We start from the raw sequence: 24377 nt of genomic DNA, 5'->3' as shown, positions 1-24377 counted from the left end.
TTCAGAAAGAGGAAATGTTGGATTTACACATATTTGTTTGTGGGTGGAAGGAGAAGTAAAGGTGCAGTAATGTTGCTCAAATTACTGTTGATGCAAGCAAACTTCTGACTATGTCACACAAAGTATCATGTGTTGGACAGTAAACAATTTAAAGTGGGGTCAAGCAGGTCATCCTGGTTAGACTGTAACAGCATCACCGTATGCTACTCTATAATATTTACATTACAACAACCAGTTAAGTGCCACACTATGTTGTTAGGGTTGTCCAGAGGCCATGCCAGCACTCCTGACATTCATTTCAGTTATGACCACAGCACCACCTGGAGGGTAGAGCTCCTTTGTTTGACTTAACATTACACACGTTTTTGGTTGAGAAGTGCATTTCTTGTTCAGCGTCGACGGGTGTTTCTCGATTTTATCACAGTTTTAGAGCCACAGCCCGGACTGTGACACTATTCAGACGTTTTACATTGCATTTTGTAGACTGTACAAGTCTAGTGATGTGGACTACCAAACCAGCAGAAGTTAAACATTGTCACTTATATCCAAATATGGATAAAGCATTTTCTATTTGTCAGCAGTCAGAATAAGACAATGTGTTTAAGAAACTGTAGCCAAAGAAAGGGAGCATCTTAGACTCAAATCACTGTTATTCTTTCACCAAGATACATTTCACCTCACCTTTAGATGTATCCCAGTAACAGTAAAGTTTCAGCTCAACACATTAGGTCTCAGTCTTCCGAATCAGTATCTCACCTACGATCACTTACCTGAAGTTCATTGTTGAGAGAAAAGATACTTTTGTTCGAGTAAAGTGAAGGTTTAAACGCTGTTACGTCAGTGGTCATTCAATTAAGGCACGCTGTCTTCATAGTTCAATCAAAAAAAAATAACATTCATCAATTTTTGAAAATCCCACTTCGTACTCAGGTTAGTCCACAAAAAAATAAAACCTTGATCCTAAATTCTAATAAAATGATGTAAAATGAACTATAAACTGATGAGGAGCTCCCTCTCTACGTTTGTAGTTTCGCTTGGCTTTCACTGAGCGATGACTGTCAGTAGAAACTCATGAGGTAACCACATCCCGGCTTTAGTGATAATATGAGAAAGCCAACGTCCTCGACACGCATACCGAACAGTCCTGCAGCCTACTTTTCAGGTTTTACATGGGAGCAGTGACGCATGTCTTTTGTCGGTTGTTGGACACTCCTCTGCTCATTGAAGGAGCTGAAAAGCAGCTGACGTTGCAGGACCCACTTGGCAACACCATGGCGACAGTAGGCCATGGCACCTGATACACCGTCACAACAATCACATCTCAGTCTGTCAGGCATAAATAATTAGACAGCTTTGGAGACAGGATGACGTAGTAATTCTCAGTAATGAGGTTCAAATCGTCACTAAGACCCTAAAATAATTCAAATGGAATAAAAAATAAATGCTGAAAAACATTATGGTGTCGGGTGAGTTAGCAAATGTCAAAATCATTACATGGCATTAGGTTTTAAATGGACTTATTACTCAGTTAACTGTGACTAGTATTGTTTGCAGTCACACCCATAGCCCCAGATGCACTCTATTATGCACTGGGCTGAATTAAAAACCCAGATTTATGCTACTGTAATGGGTAGCACTTGTTTTAAAGCACCAATGAAACTATGAGCCAGATTCCACTGTTAGTAGCCGGTTAAATCTGTTTCTGAGTGAACCGAACAGACTCTTTACAGAACAACACAATGTTTCATTTCTAGGGACCTCAAACCAAAAAAAAAAAAAAAGCTTCATATTGAATGTTTAACTCAAGAAGGAGTTTTAGTTCAGCTTTCATTTCCAAAGTTTAACAACAACTTGCACTGTAACATACTGACAAGAATGAATCTGCAAACGCGGGGCAGGGATTGACACATAAAATGTTTTTACCATTTCAAATTAAGGGGTTGATCTGAGAGACACCTAAGTATGTATCTATAATCATTCCTATAGAGGGCATTTTTTACAGAAAGTTTCTTGTGAATGCTACAAACGCAGGAGCAGCAGAAAGACTGTGGACACTCGATGGAGTATGAGTGTTACGCTTTGTTTAAGAGAAAACAAAAGAAAGGAACGGCGAAACAAGTGAAGGCCACATAGAACAGGGGGTAGGGTGATGTACAAATGCATATTGTAACAGTGTAAATGTGTCAACCGTCATTTACACCATGGTGTCCCTTGAATAGCTCTGTGTGTATTCAGCTAAATGTAGAAAATATTGCTAAGGACCAGGATTGATTCTTGGCAACCTTTTATTTGAATATTATTTTTGTCACAGTGTCAGATAATACTTTGCTGTACCTCTTATTTGCTTTTCAAACAATAGCAAGACATACACTGTGTATTGATATCACAATATAAAACGACACATGGTTCGACAATGATGGAGGATTGTATCCGTATCACTTCCTTGTATCACATTGTCGACATATTTTTACAGTTGATAATGTGACACTGAAATGTAAAAAACAACAAGAATTCCCATTATCACTGTTCTCACAACTACAACTGCTTGAATGCCACACACGTTGTGTCCCATGTTGTAAATACATCATGACTAATATATAATTTTCAGTGCAATACATAATAAACAAAGCCCACTTTAACCCATGTTTAAACTAAGTTTAGAATTCGTATACGTGGCTGATTACTCCCCACAATCTGCCCCCATTTTTTCTTTCAATCATTTTATTTCAAGTATTTACAAGATACACATCACCTCACATTACTAGACACCAAAAAACAACAACAAATACATACAATAAAAAATACATAACAGCAGGACAGAAAAACTTGGGCATAAATCGAACATAAATCATCATCCTCAAAATTGAACCTACTATAACAATTGTATTCTTTCTATACAAAAACAATGTGAAGGAATTAAAAAAAAAACATGTGCTAAAAGAGCTGAATATGTTATGGTATAAGTGAATGCCAAAAAAACACACTAGAAGAACTTAAAAATGGTATAACAGCAAAGAGACACCGTGGCCACCCCGGCTCGCTAGGGGGCAGAGTGGCGAGCCCTCTGCAGCATGGCGCCTCGGCGGCTCATCCTGTGACACGCTATTTACGGAGCATGCGCATAGCGATGCTTCCTTTTTCCAGTGCAGCGGAGTCAAGCCACAGTCTTTGGCTCCGGGCTCCTTCATAAGGAGACAGAAAGACTGCAAAAATGGTTTGTAATTCGTCCCAATATCTGTCTCCATGCTCGGCTAACATATCCCTTGTGCGCTGCGCGCTGTCGGACATTTACAAACATGCCGCTGTTGCTCAGATGAAGATAGATTGAGTCCCGCTAGCGCTCACCCGGTCCGCTTAAACGTGGCCTAAACGGCTGCCCTCACAAACTCCATGTTCCCGTTTACCTAACTGTGATGTGTTTCTTTCGCGTGTGATCAGTGGGAACATACACTCACGTCCCCCAAAATTTACAATTCATACACCTCACTATTGGCTCTTTTTCTGTTTGCTGCTAACTTCCTTGTTCATTTCCACTGGTCGTGCTGGCTAACGCCAGACAGCTAACGTTAGCTTAGACCAACGTTAGCTCTGTGAGTGTGACAGCCCGACTACTGTGGACAAAGTGAGCTAATGCTTGTGCGGCTGTCTGTGTTGTCCTGACACTAAGTTCACGCGTGTCTGTCTCCCTCCTCCATGCAGGGTTTTGTCAAAGTAGTGAAGAACAAGTCTTACTTCAAGAGGTATCAGGTGAAATTCAGGAGGAGGAGAGGTAAAACACCTTGAGTCATGCCAGAGCTTAGTGAAATGTCGAAACAAAGCTCAGTATCATCTTTAAATGCCACTTGTGTTTCCCTTCCAGAGGGAAAGACTGACTTCTTTGCCCGCAAGCGCCTGGTCGTACAGGATAAGAACAAGTACAACACACCCAAGTACCGAATGATCGTCCGGTTCTCCAACCGGGACATCTGCTGCCAGGTGAGCACACGCAGAACTTTGACCTGTTGACTACATCATTGAACGGATGTGCGTTTGTGGCTGTACAACACTGCAATGATGGAGAATCATAGGAAAGAAAATTGTAAATGGCAGATACTGACTAACTGGATTGTAGTCCAGATAACCATGGTAAAATCCCTATTGTCGAGTTTTCCCTAATTGTTTCTGGTCATGTGATTGAACGCTGCAACGGCATTCGTAAATAGAAGTGCTTGTCGGTGGTCAAGGCCGTTGCGGTCCAGATACGTGTGTTTTTTTTTAATTGATTGCGTCTGATTGCGCTGCAGATCGCCTATGCCAAGATTGAGGGCGACATGATCGTGTGTGCGGCCTACTCACACGAGCTGCCGAAGTACGGGATCACCGTGGGCTTGACGAACTACGCTGCAGCCTACAGCACTGGGCTGCTGCTGGCCCGCAGAGTACGTACAACCTTCTCTTTACATTCTTGTATCACGTTCAGCCCAAATTTAAGAGCAAAATACTGCTGTACCAGGTGTTCTTGAGTGACTTATTTTTTTTCCTCTTTTTTTGCTTTGTCCTCAGCTGCTGAACAAGTTTGGTCTGGATAAGGTGTATGAAGGCCAGGTGGAGGTGACAGGTGATGAGTTCAACGTGGAGAGCATCGACGGTCAGCCAGGCGCATTCACCTGCTACCTGGATGCTGGTCTTGCCAGAACCACCACAGGCAACAAGGTCTTCGGCGCCCTGAAGGGGGCCGTGGACGGAGGCCTGTCCATCCCACACAGGTAACCTGTCCCACCTCATGGCACGTCAGGCTGGAGCTGTGAGAAAAATAAGCTATCATTCCAGAATGTGATTTGGTTTAAAAGATGCATTTGTTTTTGACCCCTTGAATCAATGTGTGGAAATCCTAAAATGTCTAATACGTAATAATAATGCTTGTCTTTATATTATATACATCTTTAATGTTGAGTTGGTCTTAACTCGTCTGTCAAGGTGCTGCGGCTGTAATTTAAGGCATGTTTATACGACTGATGCTGATTTGACAGATACTAACCTCTGGTTGGTTTAATCGCGTGCCATCTGCTTGGTTTGTTTTTAAATTAAATATCTAAATCTCCGCTTTTAGGAAATCGGTGTAAACTTTTGAGTTGGAAGGAGGTTATATGAAGGGCTACAGCACAGGTTGAAAGCTTTAAAAGTTGATTGTCGAGTTGATTGTCACGTGACGAGGTCTGCTAGTTCTTTAGTCATCTGCTCTTACCCAGCTCTCATCCTTCCAGAGGCAATTGGGACACTTCCCGAGTTTACATGTTACGTCAACTGTGCAGTTGACGTTGAATGAAACATCTGGTGTCATTTAAATTGGAACCAATGTGGAATCTGATTTGTGTTGCTCGTAATTAGAGTTGCTTCAAAGACACAGTTTAGTCTTGATACTAAAGCATGCATTTCGTCAGTTATGAAACTGGTCATCTGGTTACAAATGGATCCATAGGTGCTGTTTTCAGCAGTCCTAACGTCCCGTTTCTACCCAACACTTGGAAGCAGCCTGTTGCTGCTGTTTTAGGGTCAGTGTAGTGGACTTCTTGGCCACATGTGGAGAAAGTCTGGCTCGTGTGACAATAAGTTTAAATGCAGCCTGGACAGTTTGCTTGTCTGTGGGTAAACAACAGCAAGGTTTTGAAGCAGGAGACGTGATGGGACGTCATTACGGCCATATGCCCGTATGGGATTTAATGCAAAGCTGTTTTGACATTTCACACGAGTTGTGCACACTGTAACGCAGCTCTGTGTTTATTGTGCAGTCACCTAATGTAACACAGTTATTTTTAATGTGATGTAAATGGTTACTGAAGCTCCTGGCATTCACATATTTTGTATGTTCTCCCCACAGCACCAAACGCTTCCCTGGCTACGACCCAGAGAGCAAGGAGTTCAACGCTGAGGTTCACCGCAAGCACATCATGGGAGTTAACGTGTCAGAGTACATGAGCTACCTGATGGAGGAGGACGAGGACGCTTACAAGAAGCAGTTCTCCCGCTTCATCAAGAACGGAGTCGCCCCCGATACGGCAAGTTGTTGTCGCAGTGTGATGTGAAGTTGTGCACACTGAGCTACATCGGGATAGTAGATGTGAGTGTCGAAGAGCTTCTGTCCATCGACTGGTCTCATTGGTGGCAGGTTTCACCTGTTAGTGATTCATCATGAGGGCAATTGCAAGTCATGGCACAGTGATCACGGCCTTTCCCTCCTGATTAACAACCAAATCATGCTTGTGAGGGAGGATGCAGCTTGCGTCGTTCTTAAAACTTGAAATCTTGGATATAAAAACATGAACATTATAAAACCATTGACGGAATGAGCTTCCGGCACAAGAGAGAAGCGAGATTTAGCTATCGTAGAACATGCTGGGTTCAAGTTTTTGAAATGACATCTCTTGACTGCTTTTTGAAAAATACGTCATGTTTGGACTTGATAATTGGAAATGACTAAACTGTAAGAACCCCGAAAGGAGAACAATCTTAAAGTCTGTTAAAATCGTCATTTTAAATTTTTTTGATATAAAACTATTTGGATTGTTAGAATTCATCTGCCAAACGTGTTTTTTTCCTTCCGCACGGTCATTGTGAGTGGAGAACGAATTGCACCCATGAAATCGGATGTTGACTCATCTTGTCTTTTCTTCAGATGGAAGAAATGTACAAAAAGGCCCACGCAAGCATTCGTGAAAATCCAGTCCATGAAAAGAAGCCTCCCAAGGAAATCAAGAAGAAGAGGTGAGCAATGCTGACTTGATTAAAAAAATTGTTTAGGTTTATTTTAGGGTCTCAAACCAGTTTGTATAAAAAATGTGATTGATATTGCGATAGTATAGTACCATTTGGAATGAAGTTCGGCCTTTGGTCACCACGAAAGTACAAAAAGACTTGCAGCAATAAAAGTTTTTAAAAACAATTGCAAATGCTAATTGTGCTTTTTTTTGTGTGTGTGTGTGACCAAGGTGGAACCGTGCCAAGCTGTCTCTGGCCCAGAGGAAGGACCGCGTCGCCCAGAAGAAGGCCAGCTTCCTCCGGGCTCAGGAAAAGGAGGATGCGGATTGAGGCGTCAGTCTAATCCATTCCTCACTCGGAAATTTGTTCTAATAAATCTATTGAAAAAGAGCCATGTCTCTTGTGCTAATTTTGACATGTCCGTTATTAGCAGCGTCGAGGGTTTCTTGATCCCCTTTTTTTTAAATTTATAGGAAAATGTTGTGTAATTGAACTGCTCGATGGCATATAGACTGATTTGCATGTCATAAATAATATTTACATTCATTTACATGATTTCAGCAAAGTGACTTACATTCTTTACTGAAAAGTTTTCTATCGAGCTCGACTCAAAGGTTAAATCCAGAAGATAAGGGCTGACTGCCTACTAAACGATGCACTGCAAAAAGTTAAGCAAGCACTTACTATTCAGACTTGAACAGTTAATGAAATGAAATTTATTGATACTCAAGATTTCAGAAAAATTGCACGTTTTCATTTTGATCCAGTATATTAAAGTCAACCTAGGATATAATATGAGAGTTAACCACCAGATAAAACGTCAGTTACACATTCAAGATAACCGAACCGGGGGAATCCCGTGCTGCTTTCCAGTGGGAAACATTCAAACATATTTTAAAAACTAAAAGTGATCTGTCTCTGAACCCATTGCTCGTTTTTATTAGGAGTCTTTTGTGTGGGAGATTTTCTTCCACAGTAAAGTCTTTAGATTGTTCAGAATCAACGAGTGCTCAATTTCCATCTGTTCGGCCGAACCCTTCAGTGCGACGCAGGCGTACAGCTGCTTCTCGAGCTCCTCCCTGACGTCGGACGGTGCCCCTCTCAGAACGTAGTCCTTCAGAGCCTCGCAGGCCTTGGCCAGGTTGGGCCTGGTGACCTCTGGTGTGCAGCGGTGTTTGGTGAGGTCGCAGGAAGTGAAGCAGTCTGCCCCGTACAGGCAATCCTCATCCTCGTCGCAGTGCTGCTGCCTGATGTCTTCCTGGAAGATGGCCTCGGGGACGATGTACCGCGCGTCCATGACTTTGAGGTCGTGCCGGTCGTTGTAGCCGAAGCTGGCAGCGCTCACGTCGCACATGAGGAAGCTGCCGAAGGTGCCGTGGAACACGTCCTCTACCAGCTCCAGTAGCCCGATGGAGATCTTGGCCTTGTGCGGCCAGGAGGGAGTGAACCACTGGTCCACGCTGCGGCGCAGACCCGCGGGCATCCACACCTCGACGATCCAGGGCAGGCTGACTCCGTACAGGGGCGAGTGCGGCACCTTCTCCATCACGTACAGGTCTCCGCAGAAGCCCAGCAACTTGGGCGTGTGCTCTCTGTCCTGCAGGACCAACGCCAACAGGAATTCGTTGAGCTGCAGCAGAGCCCACGTGGAGCGAGCCTCGGGCAGCGAGATGTGGCCGTCTTTGTTGGCGTCTGTTATGGACAATACTTGGGTCGCCAGGTCGGCGAGGTTAGCCTGATCCCCAACTTTAGCCTGTGAGATAAAGAGAAAAAGCTGGCTCAAACTCAATGCTGGATTGTATTTGATCTTGTTTAAAGCTACAGCTCGTAATCTTTCTAAAAAAAAATATTTTTACTGTATTTGTTCAAACAGTTACTATATCCTGACAGTAGTACATGAGAATGAAGCAAATCAGGTTCCCCTGTCTCCTTTTAATGCTCCTAATGGCACTTGAAAGATTATACAAGCCCCCCAGGAAAAAGAGCAACCAATCGAAGCCAAGGAGTCTCCAACGCAGCTGTCAATCAATGCTCATGAACGCAGCAGCCCTCATCAATCACTGTCACAATTCTATTAACTGTGTATCTATTTCTCGCCTCAAATGTTCAAAAATGGCGATAAAAAAACCGTGAGTACACATTAGTGTGCTCACGTTACAGATGAACAAAGCACTGAAATAGGTTTATGTTTACATTCGAGGCAAGAAAAAGGTTGCTTCAGAATCTTGATTTGTAACTGCAGGGTTTCACAGCGCTTCATGAGCAGTGATTGGCTGCTACCTCAGAGACTCCTCGGCTCTGATTTGTGGTTTTTCTTTGATTGCGGTGGAATCTCGGAAATACCATTAGGAGCTCGAATGCAGAGATTTCTGTCAGGATGTAGTGACAATTTGAGTAAACCTGACATTAAGTGGTTTTTATTTAAGTTACCAGCAGCAGCTTTAATGAAAGGCCTCCTGACCTTTAGGTGGTGGAGGATCATCTCTCTGAACCTTTCCACAGATGTCCCCTTGGTGGGCTTGTTGAAGGCTGCAGCCTCCTTCCTCGGCTCCATCTCACTCCCCAAATCATAATGAGGAGCCGCTTCCATCTGGCACTTAATGACTCCCTCCAGGTCTCCCCAGCTCCCCGAGTACACCTAAAAATAAACAGGGTAGGCCTGAGGTGCAGTTGGATTCGATACAAGAAGACTGGAAAGAAATGTTTGATAAAGAAATAGTCAAATAAAAGTCTGACCTGGCTTTTGGGCTTGGCGGTGAAGCACTTCCCCAGGTAAAGCGTGCCTTTCTCGCAAAGGCTGCTGCAGGCCGAGCCGTCAATGACTCCTTTCTTGTATTTATCACACTAGAAAATACAATCGAAATGTTGGTAAGCTGCACAAAGGGAACTGGGGGAGTAACACAATATTATCAAGAGGCGGGAATATAGGCCATACAGTATGTAGGACATGGTGTGGGTGGGTCGACGAGGCATTTGCATACTCACTATTGAATTTTTGCAGTCGTGCCCGCGACACAGCTCCGTGTAGGACGAGTACTCGACATACACTATCCAGCTCCCCACAAACACTGCCAGCCAGGAAAAGAAGAGGTACTTCATATGCAGGTAGGAGAATTTGGCCTGTTGGAAACAGACGTCAAAGGTTCCTGTCACTTGGTGAGGTCATGTGTAAAGGTTCGGTGGTATATCGGTGTTTTTAAATAAAATAATCCCTCCTGATTCTTGCTCATTAAATTATCTACGCTGGTTGCGGTGATCTGAGGCCAGACGGATAAAATGGATTTTTTTTTCAGATGACATCCATCAAAATGGAGATTAATGATGGGATGAGAGTCACGCTCGTTGTTAAAGGGCTGTTCACTAGTCCCTCCATTTAAGTGCAGAGCACAGTGAGCCCGAGATTTTTTTTCCAGAAAGAACAAAAAAATCATTGTATTGACATCAATATAGATGTAAATATACCTGACTGGCAACTTTACAAACTGGGATGTGGGTCTCCTCCTCTTCCTCCCCCTCAGGCTGTCAGACTCCTCACTTTGGTTTGTGTGCGGCAGAGAGGGACAACAGCTTGCATTTCATTGCACATCATGACGTGGGAACATACTAAGTGCTCTGTTCCGTCAACCTGACGAAAACATATCAAAACTTTTAAAGATTGCAATGGACGAGCCAACACAGCAATCTTCTAATTGATATTTATAATAATGTAATTTGGCCCATGAGTGGCGTGGGGACAGGACAGGCCGGTTAGTGGAATACAAATGAGCTCCTAAGTGAGTTGTGTCACAGAATACATCATTAGTGCGTTTGCCTCTAAATAGGTGCTCAGTAATTAACAGTAAATGGTGTTTGCGGTCTGGCACAGCAACAGTGAAACATTTAGAGCGACTCCAGCCTCATTACCTTGTCTTTTGATTTTCTTTCTAATTCCCCAGCTGATGAATACAGTCTGCTTAGATCAATAATGGCAGCGTTCCAATTGGAGAACAGCAGTTTTTAACAGTACTTCCATTATGGATTATTGCACTTGACAGTGATGGACTTCCCCTGCTTCCACTGTCTGCCCCTTTCAGTTCCAATTGTATTTATTGGGATAGGCATCTCTATCCCCCCCACCCCTCTAACACACACACACACACACACACACACACACACACACACACACACACACACACACACACAAACAAACACACAAACACACACACACACACATACACTTTCTGTAACACTGTGTTAAATGTAAGCTCGTTAGTCACTCTTTTTCTTAGAAGCACAGGATGTGAGATGTCTTTTCAGTATTGACGAAGAGATTACATTCGTATCTGTCTCTAAATGGATCTCCCATCCATTTTGTGCCTTTGACACCACAGATAATACAGAAATAGAGCTTTCAGACAGCCTCTATATGTCACTCTGTAATCTAATTTATCTCCAAGCACTGGTCCTTAATCTCATGTTACTCTACTGTTTTTAGGAGAAAGCATGCCAGTATATCGTTATGCCATCGCTGCCATGGCAGTGCTACACTACCAATAAGGATCATTTTAAGACAAAATATCTTAAAACCTGCATTTTTAAAAAAAAAATTTGGCCACTTGGCTGTAAAACACAACATTGACACATCATAACTAAGTTTAAGATCCACTCTCCCGTAGGCGCTATAGTCTTTAGTAAGTATATGTGTCCTTAACTGCTAAATGCATTGCTTTGTTCGCCAGATAACTGCCAACCTTGTCTGTCTGCCGTTTGGTGCTAAGCAAGAAGTGTACACGTGTGTTTATCTAAAAACAGACGCCTGTGGGTCACAAAACAAAAACAATGATCTAGAAGAAGCTAAAATAATCCGCGGAGCCAAAAGAAACTATGTTGTGTGCTAATGCTTTGTGGGTTAAATGCTATGAGCGACTCCTTTCACATTTCACATAGTGATTTAGTCAATTGTTGGTGTAGAAATATTGATTACTGCAGCTTTAAGTTGCACTGTTTTTGAGCAATACAATAGAATATGTATTAATTATAATGAAGGGATTTTTTATTTCTCCATTGTATATTCTGGCAATGTGAAGAAGCCTTTAAAACACCATTTAAAGTGGGGGATACAATACAAATCATCTCACATACAGCCCTCAGAAATCATACAATAAACAATGACCAGGCTATTTAACTCATGCTATTTAAACATGGTTTCTGCTGTTTTTTTTATTGACTGGTTTACTTACAAATCTGACCGTGCTGGCCCACAGAAGATGGAAAAGCAGTGACCACACTAGTGCTGGCAGTACCTCCCTATCGATTTTTCCGGAGGTGAAATGCATCAACAACAAAAGCATTATGGAAATAACACCCTGCGGGGAAAGAAATGGACGCTCGGCCCCTTTTCTAATCGATGCAGTTTGTGGCTTTCATTTCAACTCTGGCCGATGCATTTCTATCTCTGGGATTATATGTATTGACCCTTTGTGAGGGGAGAGAATTACACAAACATGGCTAATGAGGTGATATTGATGGCTGCGGTGACAGCTATTAATTAGAGAGTGACTGGGAGCTGTGGCCGTTTCCTGAGGTGTGGAGGGTTGGGGGGGGGGGGGGGTGTCGGTGCCGATCTGGTTGAACTCCCTTCTCATGTCTCCACCCGCCCCATGGCCCTGTTGGGGGAAGCCTTTGTGTTCAAACCACCTCAACCCTGAAGGTTCAGTCGTATACAGATGTTCATCCAAAGACTCGCGCGCTCACGGCGGGGCGAGCTGATGTTGTGCTTGCTGATGTTGCGTTGCTGAGGCAGAGCGGAGATGAAAGCTGATCAAGAGCAGCGCATCACAGTTCTGACACTTGGCTTGTGCAGCCTGCACACCATTCATCCATTATTTATGATTATGAAGCTATTCCTCCGAGGTTGCCAGTTAATGGGCCGCCGTGCAGAGCCGAGAAAGACATTGACAACGGAGAAACAGAAGATGGACGGGGCTGCATGCTGCTTGTGTGTGCAATGTTGAAGGCGGCCTTCTTCTGAGTTACGCGACAGAGCCTCTCTACTTGTCACAGACTCTCTGGAGGGGAAAAAAAGGATGCCATTCCTGCACAGACACTACAAAGATCTGACTCATCACAGTCCAGACAGATACACACACACACACACACACACACACACACACACATGCACGCGCGCACACACTCACACACACTCAAAGCACATATTTCCATGCTGACTCAATACTGCGACAATAACACATGTTAACGCACTTTATCAGCATTCACTTCTGTCTGGTGCTGCATATCATCTCACATCAGGACCATAGCGTTCACACACAATCGATGCAGGCGAGGACTGCAGCTTCCTGTAAGGCGGGAAGCCCCCTCCCATATCTGAACCAACAAGTGCTGTGCAAAATAGCCCAATGAGGCTGCGAACGACTTGTCTCCGATACACACATCTGGTCTGATTCAACCTCAACTCAGGTTCTGAGTCGTATTTAGCTATATATTGTGATCTGGTAATAAAAACAAGCAGTCTATTTAAATTAGAGGAAGTAACAGTTCATTTGCATGTTGCGTGAAAAAAAAAAAGACTGAGGAGATGTGTGTCTGCTGCATCTGTGTCCATCTCTGACAAAAGAGCACCCTTCTCCACCCATTAATGTTGACAAGGCTTGTTGAAATATATTGACTTGCATTCAAAAAGGTACTTTTCCAGAGCCGTCACAGCTCTTAACGTCATGAAAACGGTCTCAATAGATGTCACAGAGCCAGATGACTCATGGACTCTCAGGCTTTCAATAGGCTCTACATGTTTTTACGCACTTCGCTATCAAAGTCTCTGCAGGATTTGAAGACACAAGAGACCAAATAATCTCAGCATAGAAGACTTCTGTGTTTTTCTATCTGTGCTATATATAACAGAACAACCTGCATAAAACAAGACCAGCTTTTCCAGCTTTTTGTATTTCAGTAGAAATAGCTTTTCTCCAAGGATCCCAGATTGACACTTCTTAAGTTGTCACCGGAAGGCTGAGGTGGCCTAGAAAACTGAGCGATGCGGGCGGCTGTCCCTGGAGACTGGCTGTTTCTCCCTCTCATCACTGCACTTGACAGGTGTTTTTAATCTCTGAAGTGCATGGGGGCAGGCGGGCAGGAAGCACACACCAGCGGCTCAGATGAGCCATATGTGTTTCGACCAAAATCAGCCCCAACGTCTTAAAGATCAAACAGCAGAGAGAATCCAGTCGGGGATGGTCTGATGACGCAGCAGCAGGGAGGCACTCTGAAAGACTCCAGCCAGCCGGTGGATGTCAAGTGGACTTTCTAATAATGGTGTGGATCCTAAATCTGGATCCCTGAGACCTCCATGTGTCCTTGAGGGGCTTCCCCACAGCAGCAGAGTTTAATTTTACTTATGAGAAAAAGCCACAGTGGACTTCACTAATAGTACTCACATCAAACACGTTACATAATCATCTTCAATGTCTTTCTTGAAGAAGATAAGCAGGGCATCAGCACCGTGTCCGCAGGTCCATGGTTTCATTCAATCTAATTGATGGTGTAGCCTTCATTGTTCTGGTGTCGACAACCCTCTAGGAAGGGGAGGACACAGTGAATGACTCATGGTAACGTATAAGGCGACACTAAAGTTTTGCAGCCTCAGATACATTTTTTTTTTTCTGTGGCTATGGGCTACCAGCACGGTGTGTCACGGACCTGGTTGCTACAGCAACGAGGATCAGGAGGATGGCTGAGCCGTCGAGCATCAAGTGACTTTAGGATCTAGTCTGCAGATCGCCACCAAATCTAATGCAAAACGAAGGTCACATGATGATGAAGTAGAATACAAAAAAGCTGTGAAGTAATCAGTCGCGTCGCCGCTCATATCTCCATCTGACACCTGAGTGCACGAGGCGCGAGCATCAGCGGACACACACACACACACACACACACACACACACACACACACACACACACACACACACACACACACACACACACACACACACGCGCGCGCAGTCGGGTTCGATTCCCAGCTGGACGCGGGAGCGAGGTGGGGTGGGTGGGGGGGGGTTCCCAGAAGCTTACCTGGATGTACAGCGGCTTTCTGCAGAGCCCCCATGGAAGCAGACCTCTCGCCATGGCAAATGGAGAGCATCTCACACGAGCTGCCGAGGGGAGGAAATTGGGCGCACGCCTCGCGCGGTGTCAGGCAACGCCTGTGAGACTAACCCTGGACATTTTCCGAGCGGTGAGACATCAGTGATTCTGTCGGCGGCACCGCGGATGATGCGTTCCTTGGAGCCGCTCCGTCGACTGCAGCGAAGTGAGGCTCATGCTGCCGCGGCGCGCTCACTCCGGGGGGCGTTGTGGACCAATTACAGGAGGAGGATGGGGAGCAGGAAGCTTCTGTGCTTTTAATGTAGAAATATATAGAGGCTGACTGCAGGCGCGCTGGGGACTCCTCCAACACCAAGCTCGAGCCTTTAAGTGAATATGTTATGTTTTTATAGTGCATTTGTTTATATGTTTGGGTGGCAGACAATTTGGTTAGGTGTTTGTATTATAGTGTAAATCGCATAACTTCCACGAGTGTATTTATATGTGAAATATATCTATTTGTTTTCATGTGAGACAAACATGTCATGTGGTGTATTTAGACAAAAGTGCTTTGCGATAAACTTCTTCATACAGAAAATCACGTTTCATTAAACACTTGACAAAGCTGCACTAAGCTGCATATTTGATCAATGATGGATCCGGTAAATACTTGATTCTGATGGGCTGCAGGGTGTAGACTCATTCCTGATAATATAAAACACCCAGTTCCATGAACATCGTCTGTTCATAGTTCTAAATTAATCTGCTGCCTGTAAAATAAATCTGAATATTTGATATACAACACTGAGTGTAACAGCGGTGAAGTGCGGCTAACTGCAATAATTACACTTTTCTGTAAGCAGGAGGCGTGTCCATGCCTTTCAGGATAGAACAAGTTATTCGTATACACAATCGACATGTCACAGGAGTCACAGGACTCTGCTCATTGATCGGCTGAGGACACACTTTGCTGCTAAAGGTTAAACCCTCCCCAACTTTTAGTTTGGCCTCAGGATCAAAATGGCAGCAACTTGCTGGCATTTCCATTGGCAATGCTGAGCTCACAGTGAGCTGTACAAATATCCCCTGTGGTTCCTCTCAGCTCCACTGGGCTTTTTACTGTCTTTCAGCTTTCAGCATTGTCTTGCTTTTATTGTCCATGACGACCATTTTGGTTTAATCTCACAGCTCATATCGGTCCCAGTGAACATATAGTGGAGCATATAGCAGCTAAAGAGCAGATGTTATCCTAAAGAAGTGGTGGAGACCAAAGCAGAGCCAAAAGAAACAAGACTTCAAATGTATTTTACTGTACTAACATTCACCAACTCTGTCTGGTTAAATACAAGATGTCACAAGTGAAGTTATCAGTGTGAAATGGCTGAACACAGAGTTAGACCCACAAGCTAAAGAGAATTTAAACATTTTTACAATACATACTGTTGAAACACATTACAACTTTTAAAACAAATTTAACCTCAATTCCCATAGAAAAACTTGCCTCAGGAAAGAGATGTCACGCCTTGCTCGCTTGGATATAGAAAGAACACATAAAAACCAAAAATAATTCCAGATAGAATATCAGTGTCATTGGGAGAGGAGGCAGATGTCTCCAGGCTTTCTTCATGGTTAGCGCTCACAGCTCAGAGACGCTTGTGTCAGACCGAGGATGAAGAACACAAAGCTGTCGGTTCCATTACGTCGCGGGATCATGAATCCCGTCGTCTTTGTTTTTGATATATATTTTAATACTCAGTACATCTCATTGGGATTAGCCTGTGTTTAATGCATGTATGTTCTTCGGCTGTTGAACAGCGGGGAGCAGAGGGAACAGCTGCAGAGCATCCTCTTCTTTATGTGCTCAGATATAGATTTGCATTTTAATGTGACATGTGGAAAGCATAAATATCACATTATTGCATTGTCTATGCTTTTATATATATAGATATATAATCTATAATTTTGCACCTGGATTGCATTTGAATATATTTGATCTGTACTTGATTCTGCGTCTCTGGCTGTCATCATACAAATGAAGACATACAAGACTGTAGGAGTGCTCTGGAGGAAAGCACCAGCAAAATATAATGAGCGCTCAGTTGCACGGCACACTATCATGTGCAACATGATGCACATTGTGTTTCATCCACACACAAAAAAAACTGTCTGCGATAGCATTGCCAAGTGTGAAAGCACAAACGCAATATGTCTTTACAGTGAGAAATGAAAGAGATTTGATTTGCCCGAGACTGAGGAACTGGGATAGCCGCATTGCTAAATTCTTTATGGAGAGAACATTAGGGAAGACAGAAACTAAGCTGGCATCAGTGCCTGCAATATTGGAGCAGCTTAGAGATTTATATGAGTATGGATAGAAACTGGATACACAGAGGTTTCCTGTGATTATGTAATGCTGATTACCTTGAGGCACTTTGAGTGGGCAGAAATCTATTTCCATATAAGAACAAACAAACAACAACCTTGACGGAGAGAGGAAGGCAGAAGTGGCACCACTGCATGGAGCGCAGAGGAATACTGAGACAGATGGGCTTCAGAAATAGTCCTCTTTGGATGCCTGACAAGTATATAATCACACAATGTCTAATGTAATGAAGGCCTTCCACTCAAACATAACCTTTCAGATTAATCAACAGCGGAAAAAACATCCACAGAGATTCTCCAAGCCTGAATCCAGTTTACCTTTCATTAATCCCTGTTTAGTCTTGCCGCCCACACCTGCTCATTACCTCGCCGTCCCACCGACATCCATCACAGGTCAATACGTAGTCGTGGTAACGGATGGCACAACGTTTCCTGTTACACAGCCAACCGTGAATAATTTCTGGATTTGGAAACTATTTGTACCAGCGCTGCAAATTATCCTTCACAGAACTTGGGAAGATGTTAAAATGATTGACAAAAGAGGAATATTGCTTCATTAAAAGTGCTCTGTTGAGAGGGAGAGCAGACTCATGTGAAGTAACTGATGTTAGCCTTCCCCCTCATGGTGACTCTCCTGTATTACGATGTTACAGCCGTATCCAGCTCGGGTACAAATACATGAACATTCAGATTAGGGAGGCAGCGGGTTCATGAGCCGAGGAAGCAAGAAAGACTGTATTTCTTTTTTTTCTCTTCAGTGGCAACTCTTTTTCAGTGATTCCTGCCTCTCCCAACCAGAAGAGGTCCAGTGAGGAGCAAAGTGAGATGGCTCCTCCTTTAAGGAGTTAGTGTGGTGGCATTGTGTTCTTAGACAAGGGTTGTCAGCGTATCCGAAGCCTATAGAGTGCATGAATGAGCCACAACGTTGCACTGGCTGACTTACTGCTTTATTACACTGGAGTTCATTTGGGCCGGTAATATAATATTTATACCTGTGTTTCTGCATAATCACCAGAAACTATATGAAAGTGTTGTGTTTTCATTAGAATGAGCCCTACACATCTACATGGGAGCGGGTCCTTATTATAGAATAAACCATGTCGCATCGCCATCCATGTTTCTACAGTAGCCCAGAACGGACAAACCAAACAATGGCTCTAGAGAGGGCCTTTTGCATTTTTAGGTTACCTTTAATGCCGTCCAACTTTCAGAGCTCCATTATGGTAAGGATGGCCTCTGGGTGAGGCGAGCGGCGTTACAGCGGTTTTTGCTCTCGGCTGCTCATGTTACCAGAGTCTTGGAAAGGGAGGAGTGAGCAGAGGGGTATCCAGTTGGTCACAATCTGCAAACTCACCCCAAGATGCCACCGAATCCTACACACTGTCCTTTTAATACCACGTACCCTGTTCTGTTGCTGTAAATACTCACCAGCCCACCAAATATGTATTAATCTGCAGATTAAAATAGTCCACAAAAATGCACCTTATCTCTCTGTTTGTGTAATGTTGCAAGTAAACTACTATGTCCAGCTGTATTAGGATATTATTTAGACTTATTAAAAATGTATATGCATAGTCAATTTGTATTGATTTGCAACTTCAAATGGGCTTGGGGCAAAATTGACAATAAATAAAATGTTCAATTACCGCCCTTTCTTTCCAGCTGGGGTTGAGTTATGGTGGTATCTTCTTGGAAACCATCTAACTCCCATGAAGTACAACTCTTAAATTCTGTGAATAATATGTGGAAAGCACCTTCTTCGTGCTCACACAGAGGTCACCAGTAAATATGTAGAAAAACCTGAATTATTCAACGAAACCAGTTTCTGAAAACATGTTTCTAAAACTAGTATATACTTCCTCACAGATGGTTTAAGTTATTTCATGCACAAAGTAGATCAGATGATATAAAGGTTGAGAGGCTCCTCAAAATATTTCACCCACCACATATGGAAAGAAACATTTATTAACGAAACAGCCTTTCTGAAAATATGCTCCTCTTGCTTAAATTTACGTAACAGATGGAGTGTTTCACTTTGAGCATGTCTTATGCAAATGCGATGACTAATGTTTTCATAATAAGCCAGTGGAAGGAGACAGCAAAATTATATGACGAATGAGCCTTTTATCTCCCACTCTTTTCCTTCTAATGTGAGGGATTTTGGAGTCCATAATTTGGGACAAGTTGAACTGTTGATAGCATGTCTGAGCAGCCAATGATTAGGTTAACATTGACAATGAATCCTTTGAACTATACTCATGACCTATATTCTTAAAGTTCTATCATCTTTAACCACGACAACACATCATATATTAGAATGCATTTCGCACCAGCAAACGAGGAACAATGGCGGATGAGAAAACACAACTGAAAGTTAGTTGACATTCTCTGAATGCTGTTGCTAAGTCACACAATGTAATTTTAGGATGTTTTCAGGCGAGGAGTTAGTTGCTTAAGCATCAAATCTGTGGTCCGTTTTTCAAAAATCAACCAATGTAAAAAGCCAACAATTTTTGGTCCTGCTCGTGGGACCGAGAGTCCCGCCAGCACCGGGCCCTCAGAACTCCCACCGAGAGCAGCCTCATCCCGGCAGGACTTTTTGAAATCATCCGCTCGCTCCCATTTCTCCTTAGCGGTTAAACATGAGATATAATTCAGTTTAGTTTATTATTTATTAACAGTAACGTTACATCAGTTTGACTGAAAGGTTAAGATTTATAACTTCAAATTTTAATTTAACTTTTACTTTAAACTACAGAGGTCTCTTATTACTTTTGACCAAATTGTTTGCAATTATAGTATATATATATATACATATTTATGAAAACAATATACATGATATGTTTGTGTTTTGGTCTGCCATGTCTCATACTGAATCCCAAGTTTAACGCAAAAAAGCTTTTTATCGCCTACTTGCAACATTAGTCTAATGAGATACGATGGTGACTGGGTCCGCCCACCTACTATCAAAAAGAAAATAGAGAGCAGGCAACAGACACATAAGCACAGTTTAAAGCTTTGGGAGCAAGAAGGTTAAAATTTAGCGAGAGGGACTTCTGCTTGCGCGAGCGGGGATTTTGCTCGCAGAATGATGTAAAAGCACTCGTCAAAGTAAATTACGCAACGGTTTGATTTGCGCGCTTGCGTGCAGCTCATTCGCGCTCTTTATTTATGACATTATTTTGCCTTCAGGGTCAGTCTCCTCGCCCTGTATTCTCGTGGTGGAACCGTGTGGCAAGCGGGTGGTGGATGGGCTGTATGAACGCGCCGTATATTGAGTGTTTCGGTCTGTGACAGTAACTCCCGGGACATTTTTTCCCCCCCACTCGGCCCGTGATGTGGACTATATGGCACTCATTGAAGGCCGAGGTCTAGAACCCCACTGCAACAAATACAGGGTCAAAATACGTGATCAACAAAGCGTCATGCACTTTTTGGTCATGTGCATGTACAGAGAATTCTGGAACACAATCGCTTCATTGTGGAAAAGTGTATCAAATGTCTAACATTTGGCATGTAATGGGTCACATTACCCCGAAGAGACGACGTCTCGTTTCATAAACTTTCTGTTTAAAAAAAGACATTGCATTCTTGTTTGGACAAGAGCAAATGTGACCCCAAGAAAATGTTCATCAGGTTTACTGAGAACATTTTATTTATATAAAATGAATGTGATTTTGTTTCCACACGTGGCCAGCCCGGAGGAAGAAGTTGGAGGCGGAGGTCGCACCAGTCACGCTGCAGGAACAACCATAGACTGTATAGAAGAACACAAGAAGCCACAGGAAGCCTGGGAAAGGGACATGTGGCTGAGTATCAACAGCAGGGGAGAAGTTGAAAACTAGAAATAGAATGTAATTTGTCACGGATCGGCCTATATCTATGTCTAATCACTGCAATCATGAGCCACGGATTGGCTCCGGAGAAGTGCGCATATAAGGCATGAGAGGGAGCTGAAGGAAGAGTCAGCAGATGGGCCCCTGCAACACAGATCTCGTGTGCAGCATGTGCAGAGTGTGACGGCTCTCTGCTGTTGTTACGGCGAGCGCCGAAGTTGCAAGTGACACTTTGCTTCAGTGCCCACCAAGCCTAAAAATCTAAAAATGCACACAATAAATGAATACTCAACAGGTAAATGTAATTTGATACTCATGCCACTGTCAAATATCATTTTAGACTTTCTAAAATATACCTTCAACTTTGTGTCATTTCGCCCTCAGTCTCTCTAACTGGATTGGCAAATCAATGGAGCAAAAGTCCAATTGCTGCTGAGCTATAGCCATCTACGTCTACAATATAATTGTCATGGAGACTCTATGCTACTGCTACTACTACTATGTTAATCCCTTACGAAATCTTATAACATTCACATTTACTTGGCATTATTGGAGATTTGTAGACATTTGACCTGAAGAAAAACAAAATCCCCAAATGAACCACTGAATGAAAAACATTCATTCTTATTGGGAGAAGAAGGACTTCCCACAGTCTTGGAGGACGTCCTGGCCAACCTCAGCAGTCAGCTCGCTGAAAAGGGAGAAACGTCAGTTTGATCAAGCGCATTTCTGGAATATAGAAGCTTGCACTCTCTCTTCCTTCCTAAAGATAACATCCACCCTGTAACACCTCTACAGCACACGTGCCACTTATTCAGACACTACCATTATTGAATTTTCTGATCCCCACACTGTATAGTTTGTTTTGTGTTAGCTCCTTCCCCGGGATGCCGTTCCGTCAGATAAGGTATTATATAGACTTAGCGTGACAAAAGAAGGCTTAAGCGGTTACCTTCTAAAGCACCAGTAAACAAACCCGCACCGCCTCCCAAATGTACAGAAAAGGTGCCGGATTTTGAATGAATGCGGCCCAAGAGACGCTTTCATCCTGCTGTAGGCCTTCTGCTCTCTCTGTGCACACAGTCCGACATATAGCACCACGAAGAAGAGAGATTAAAACACACACACACACACACACACACACACACACACACAGCCATGTAACAAACTGTTCTCGGACGCTTTGAGTTAGACACTAAACAGTGCCACTTTGAGCCTCTATACACTGAGGGGCCTGACTAAGCGGCCATGTTTGACCTGGTAATGAAAGCGAGCTGCACAGTCTGCTTATTAGTTGGGTCTTACACCCCCTGTATGGGGTCCAAAAGCTCTTTGCTGATGCCCGGAAACACCCTGAAGACAAGTACAAAGAATACAGGCAAACTCCAGCACACACTTTTAATGAAGATCACTCACTGCCTGCCTGACTCCTTTAACATATAGTGGTAACACAATTAGTTGTAACACACTGCTCTAAAGCTGCCAATTATATGTTTTATGAAACATGAACAAACACAGAGGATGCATGTCTACTCAGTGGGTTTTGTTTACTTTGAAAGACGTTTTCTCTCTTTCTACTTTGCATTTGATATTTTTTATTTTGTATAGCACAGACCTGTCCTGTGATGGCCTTAAATATCTATGGTTTAGATGCTAAATATATCCCCAGTATGCTGTTGAGATTAGCCCACAAGCGTCCCACTGTCCTGCTTATGTTTTCCACTTGTTTTAGACCTCATTTCTCCTCCTTTCAGTTGTTTGAAATCCTCCAAAGGGAAGCTTTGTCACCAGTGAGTATGTGTACGAAATGATCCCTTTTGCTTGGAGCAAGTCTTATGACTTGCCAATTGTAATGGTGTGTACTGAGAACCGGCTGTTTCCAGATGACTTCCAGACATGTGCTGGGGATACAAAAATGCTATAAAAAGCAAAATATCAGCAGCAGTGCAGTTCATTTGCAAACAAAACCAGTGCTCCATGAGCTGTAACAGCAAGAGGAGAAGCCTATGCCCCAGAACATGATTGGATGTTGAAAATCAGGTTTAGAGGCATCACACTTGTGTCTTCTGCTCACTGAGGTTGCCGGCTGTTGTATCGCAGGTCACGCAGAGTCGTGGTGTCCAGTTGCAGGTCGTGCCGTTTAGATTTTTAAAACTCAACATGAGCAGGTTTCACGGCGAGCTCACTCAGAGGGAGCAGCAGTTACTGAAAATCCGTCGCGACAGCGACACCAAGGCTGGTGAACTTGTCAAGATGGAGAAGATGCTGCAGCAGACCAAGAACCTGTTGGACAAGAAGACAGAGTCCGGTTCAGAGAGCATGGACTACCAGGAGAACATGGGTCTGTATCGCATACAAACACTCCCACCCTCGTATTATCTCTTGCTGGTGGTTGTGATGAGTGACTTGTTTGTTTTCCGGCCACTTGTTGCAGTGGAGGACCTGGAGGAAAGAGTGCGCTCCAGCAGACGACAGAGGAGGAACTCCCTCCATCACACACAGATGCTGGAGAGCCAGATGAAGACAGTGAAGGTCGAGCTGGTGGGCACGCTGGACCATCTCCAGGAACTCAGGAACGTCTTGCGCCGTTCGCAGCAGAAGGCCGAAGAGCGCAAAGTCGCCATGGAGAAGCTGGCGGCGGGGCTCAGATGAGGCTTTTGAGGTCCAGGCGAAGCGTTGGCCTTTTTCAAGCTTCAACGCACCGACTGAACGTCTGACCTGATGCCCACACACTCCTGCACAGAGATTACGTCAAACCCTTATACGCTACTGGAATAGGAGGAAGAGACTGGAGCTCGTTCGTACTATATCACAACCTTTTAAATTGGCTTCTTTATCCTTTTTTTTTTGCCTGCTCTTATTAATCCCATGTTCTGGGCGCTTTATGTAGATGTTTATGCGATGATTCTAAATCACTTCCGCTCATATCATCGGGGAGAGGCCAAACACTGTAAAAAAGAGAATTAAATTAGACCTTCTTTACTTGGTTAAATCATACGGAGATTGCACTCATGAAATTGTTCATCTTAGAAGCAACAAATATCCTGAGCCGCTCACATCAATGTTTTTTTCTTCTTTTCTTTCTGGGTTGCTGTATGGTCATCCATTTATGAAAAGAAAACATCTCCATTATTGACGACAGAGATAACATTCTCCGTCTGCAGCCCCGGAGATCACCTCTCTGTTATTGCTTCATGAACCCCATTTAAATGAACTTCTCCCTGCCAAAAATTACATGTAAGTTGTCTTTTGTAAAGTAAATCTGTAACCATCTTAGTAAATGTCATTCTTGGGAAGAGATTAGTTCTTAGTTTTGTTTTCTTGGACAATGACAGTCAGGTGTGTCTT

At 43.4% G+C, this 24377-nt stretch overlaps 2 protein-coding genes across 3 annotated transcripts; one reads left to right on the top strand and one right to left on the bottom strand.

Moving 5' to 3' along the window:
* The first annotated feature begins 3100 nt into the window (after window positions 1–3100).
* On the top strand, window positions 3101–7125 carry LOC137793755 (large ribosomal subunit protein uL18). The gene is made up of 8 exons (XM_068590106.1): window positions 3101–3214; window positions 3700–3769; window positions 3860–3975; window positions 4284–4418; window positions 4543–4745; window positions 5858–6035; window positions 6653–6741; window positions 6966–7125. Exons 1-8 carry the CDS (start codon window positions 3212–3214, stop codon window positions 7063–7065), a joined length of 894 nt encoding a protein of 297 aa, XP_068446207.1. The 5' UTR covers window positions 3101–3211; the 3' UTR covers window positions 7066–7125.
* A 341-nt stretch (window positions 7126–7466) lies between these two features.
* dipk1ab (divergent protein kinase domain 1Ab) lies at window positions 7467–15061 on the bottom strand. 2 transcript variants are annotated; one of them, XM_068590103.1, is made up of 5 exons: window positions 14800–15061; window positions 9721–9855; window positions 9472–9579; window positions 9197–9373; window positions 7467–8488 (listed from the first exon to the last, which is right to left on the bottom strand). In XM_068590103.1, the coding sequence occupies exons 1-5, from the start codon at window positions 14851–14853 to the stop codon at window positions 7676–7678; spliced, it is 1287 nt and encodes a 428-aa protein (XP_068446204.1). In that variant the 5' UTR covers window positions 14854–15061; the 3' UTR covers window positions 7467–7675. The 2 variants fall into 2 exon arrangements, with proteins under 2 accessions (XP_068446204.1, XP_068446205.1); XM_068590104.1 differs by lacking the exon at window positions 14800–15061 and adding an exon at window positions 10198–11229.
* Window positions 15062–24377: the final 9316 nt, after the last annotated feature.

Source organism: Clinocottus analis, unplaced genomic scaffold, assembly GCF_023055335.1.
Source record: "Clinocottus analis isolate CAN_PGR_092001 unplaced genomic scaffold, fCliAna1.0.p SCAF_23, whole genome shotgun sequence".
Taxonomy (NCBI): domain Eukaryota; kingdom Metazoa; phylum Chordata; class Actinopteri; order Perciformes; family Cottidae; genus Clinocottus; species Clinocottus analis.
This window is presented reverse-complemented; position numbering and strand designations above follow the sequence as displayed.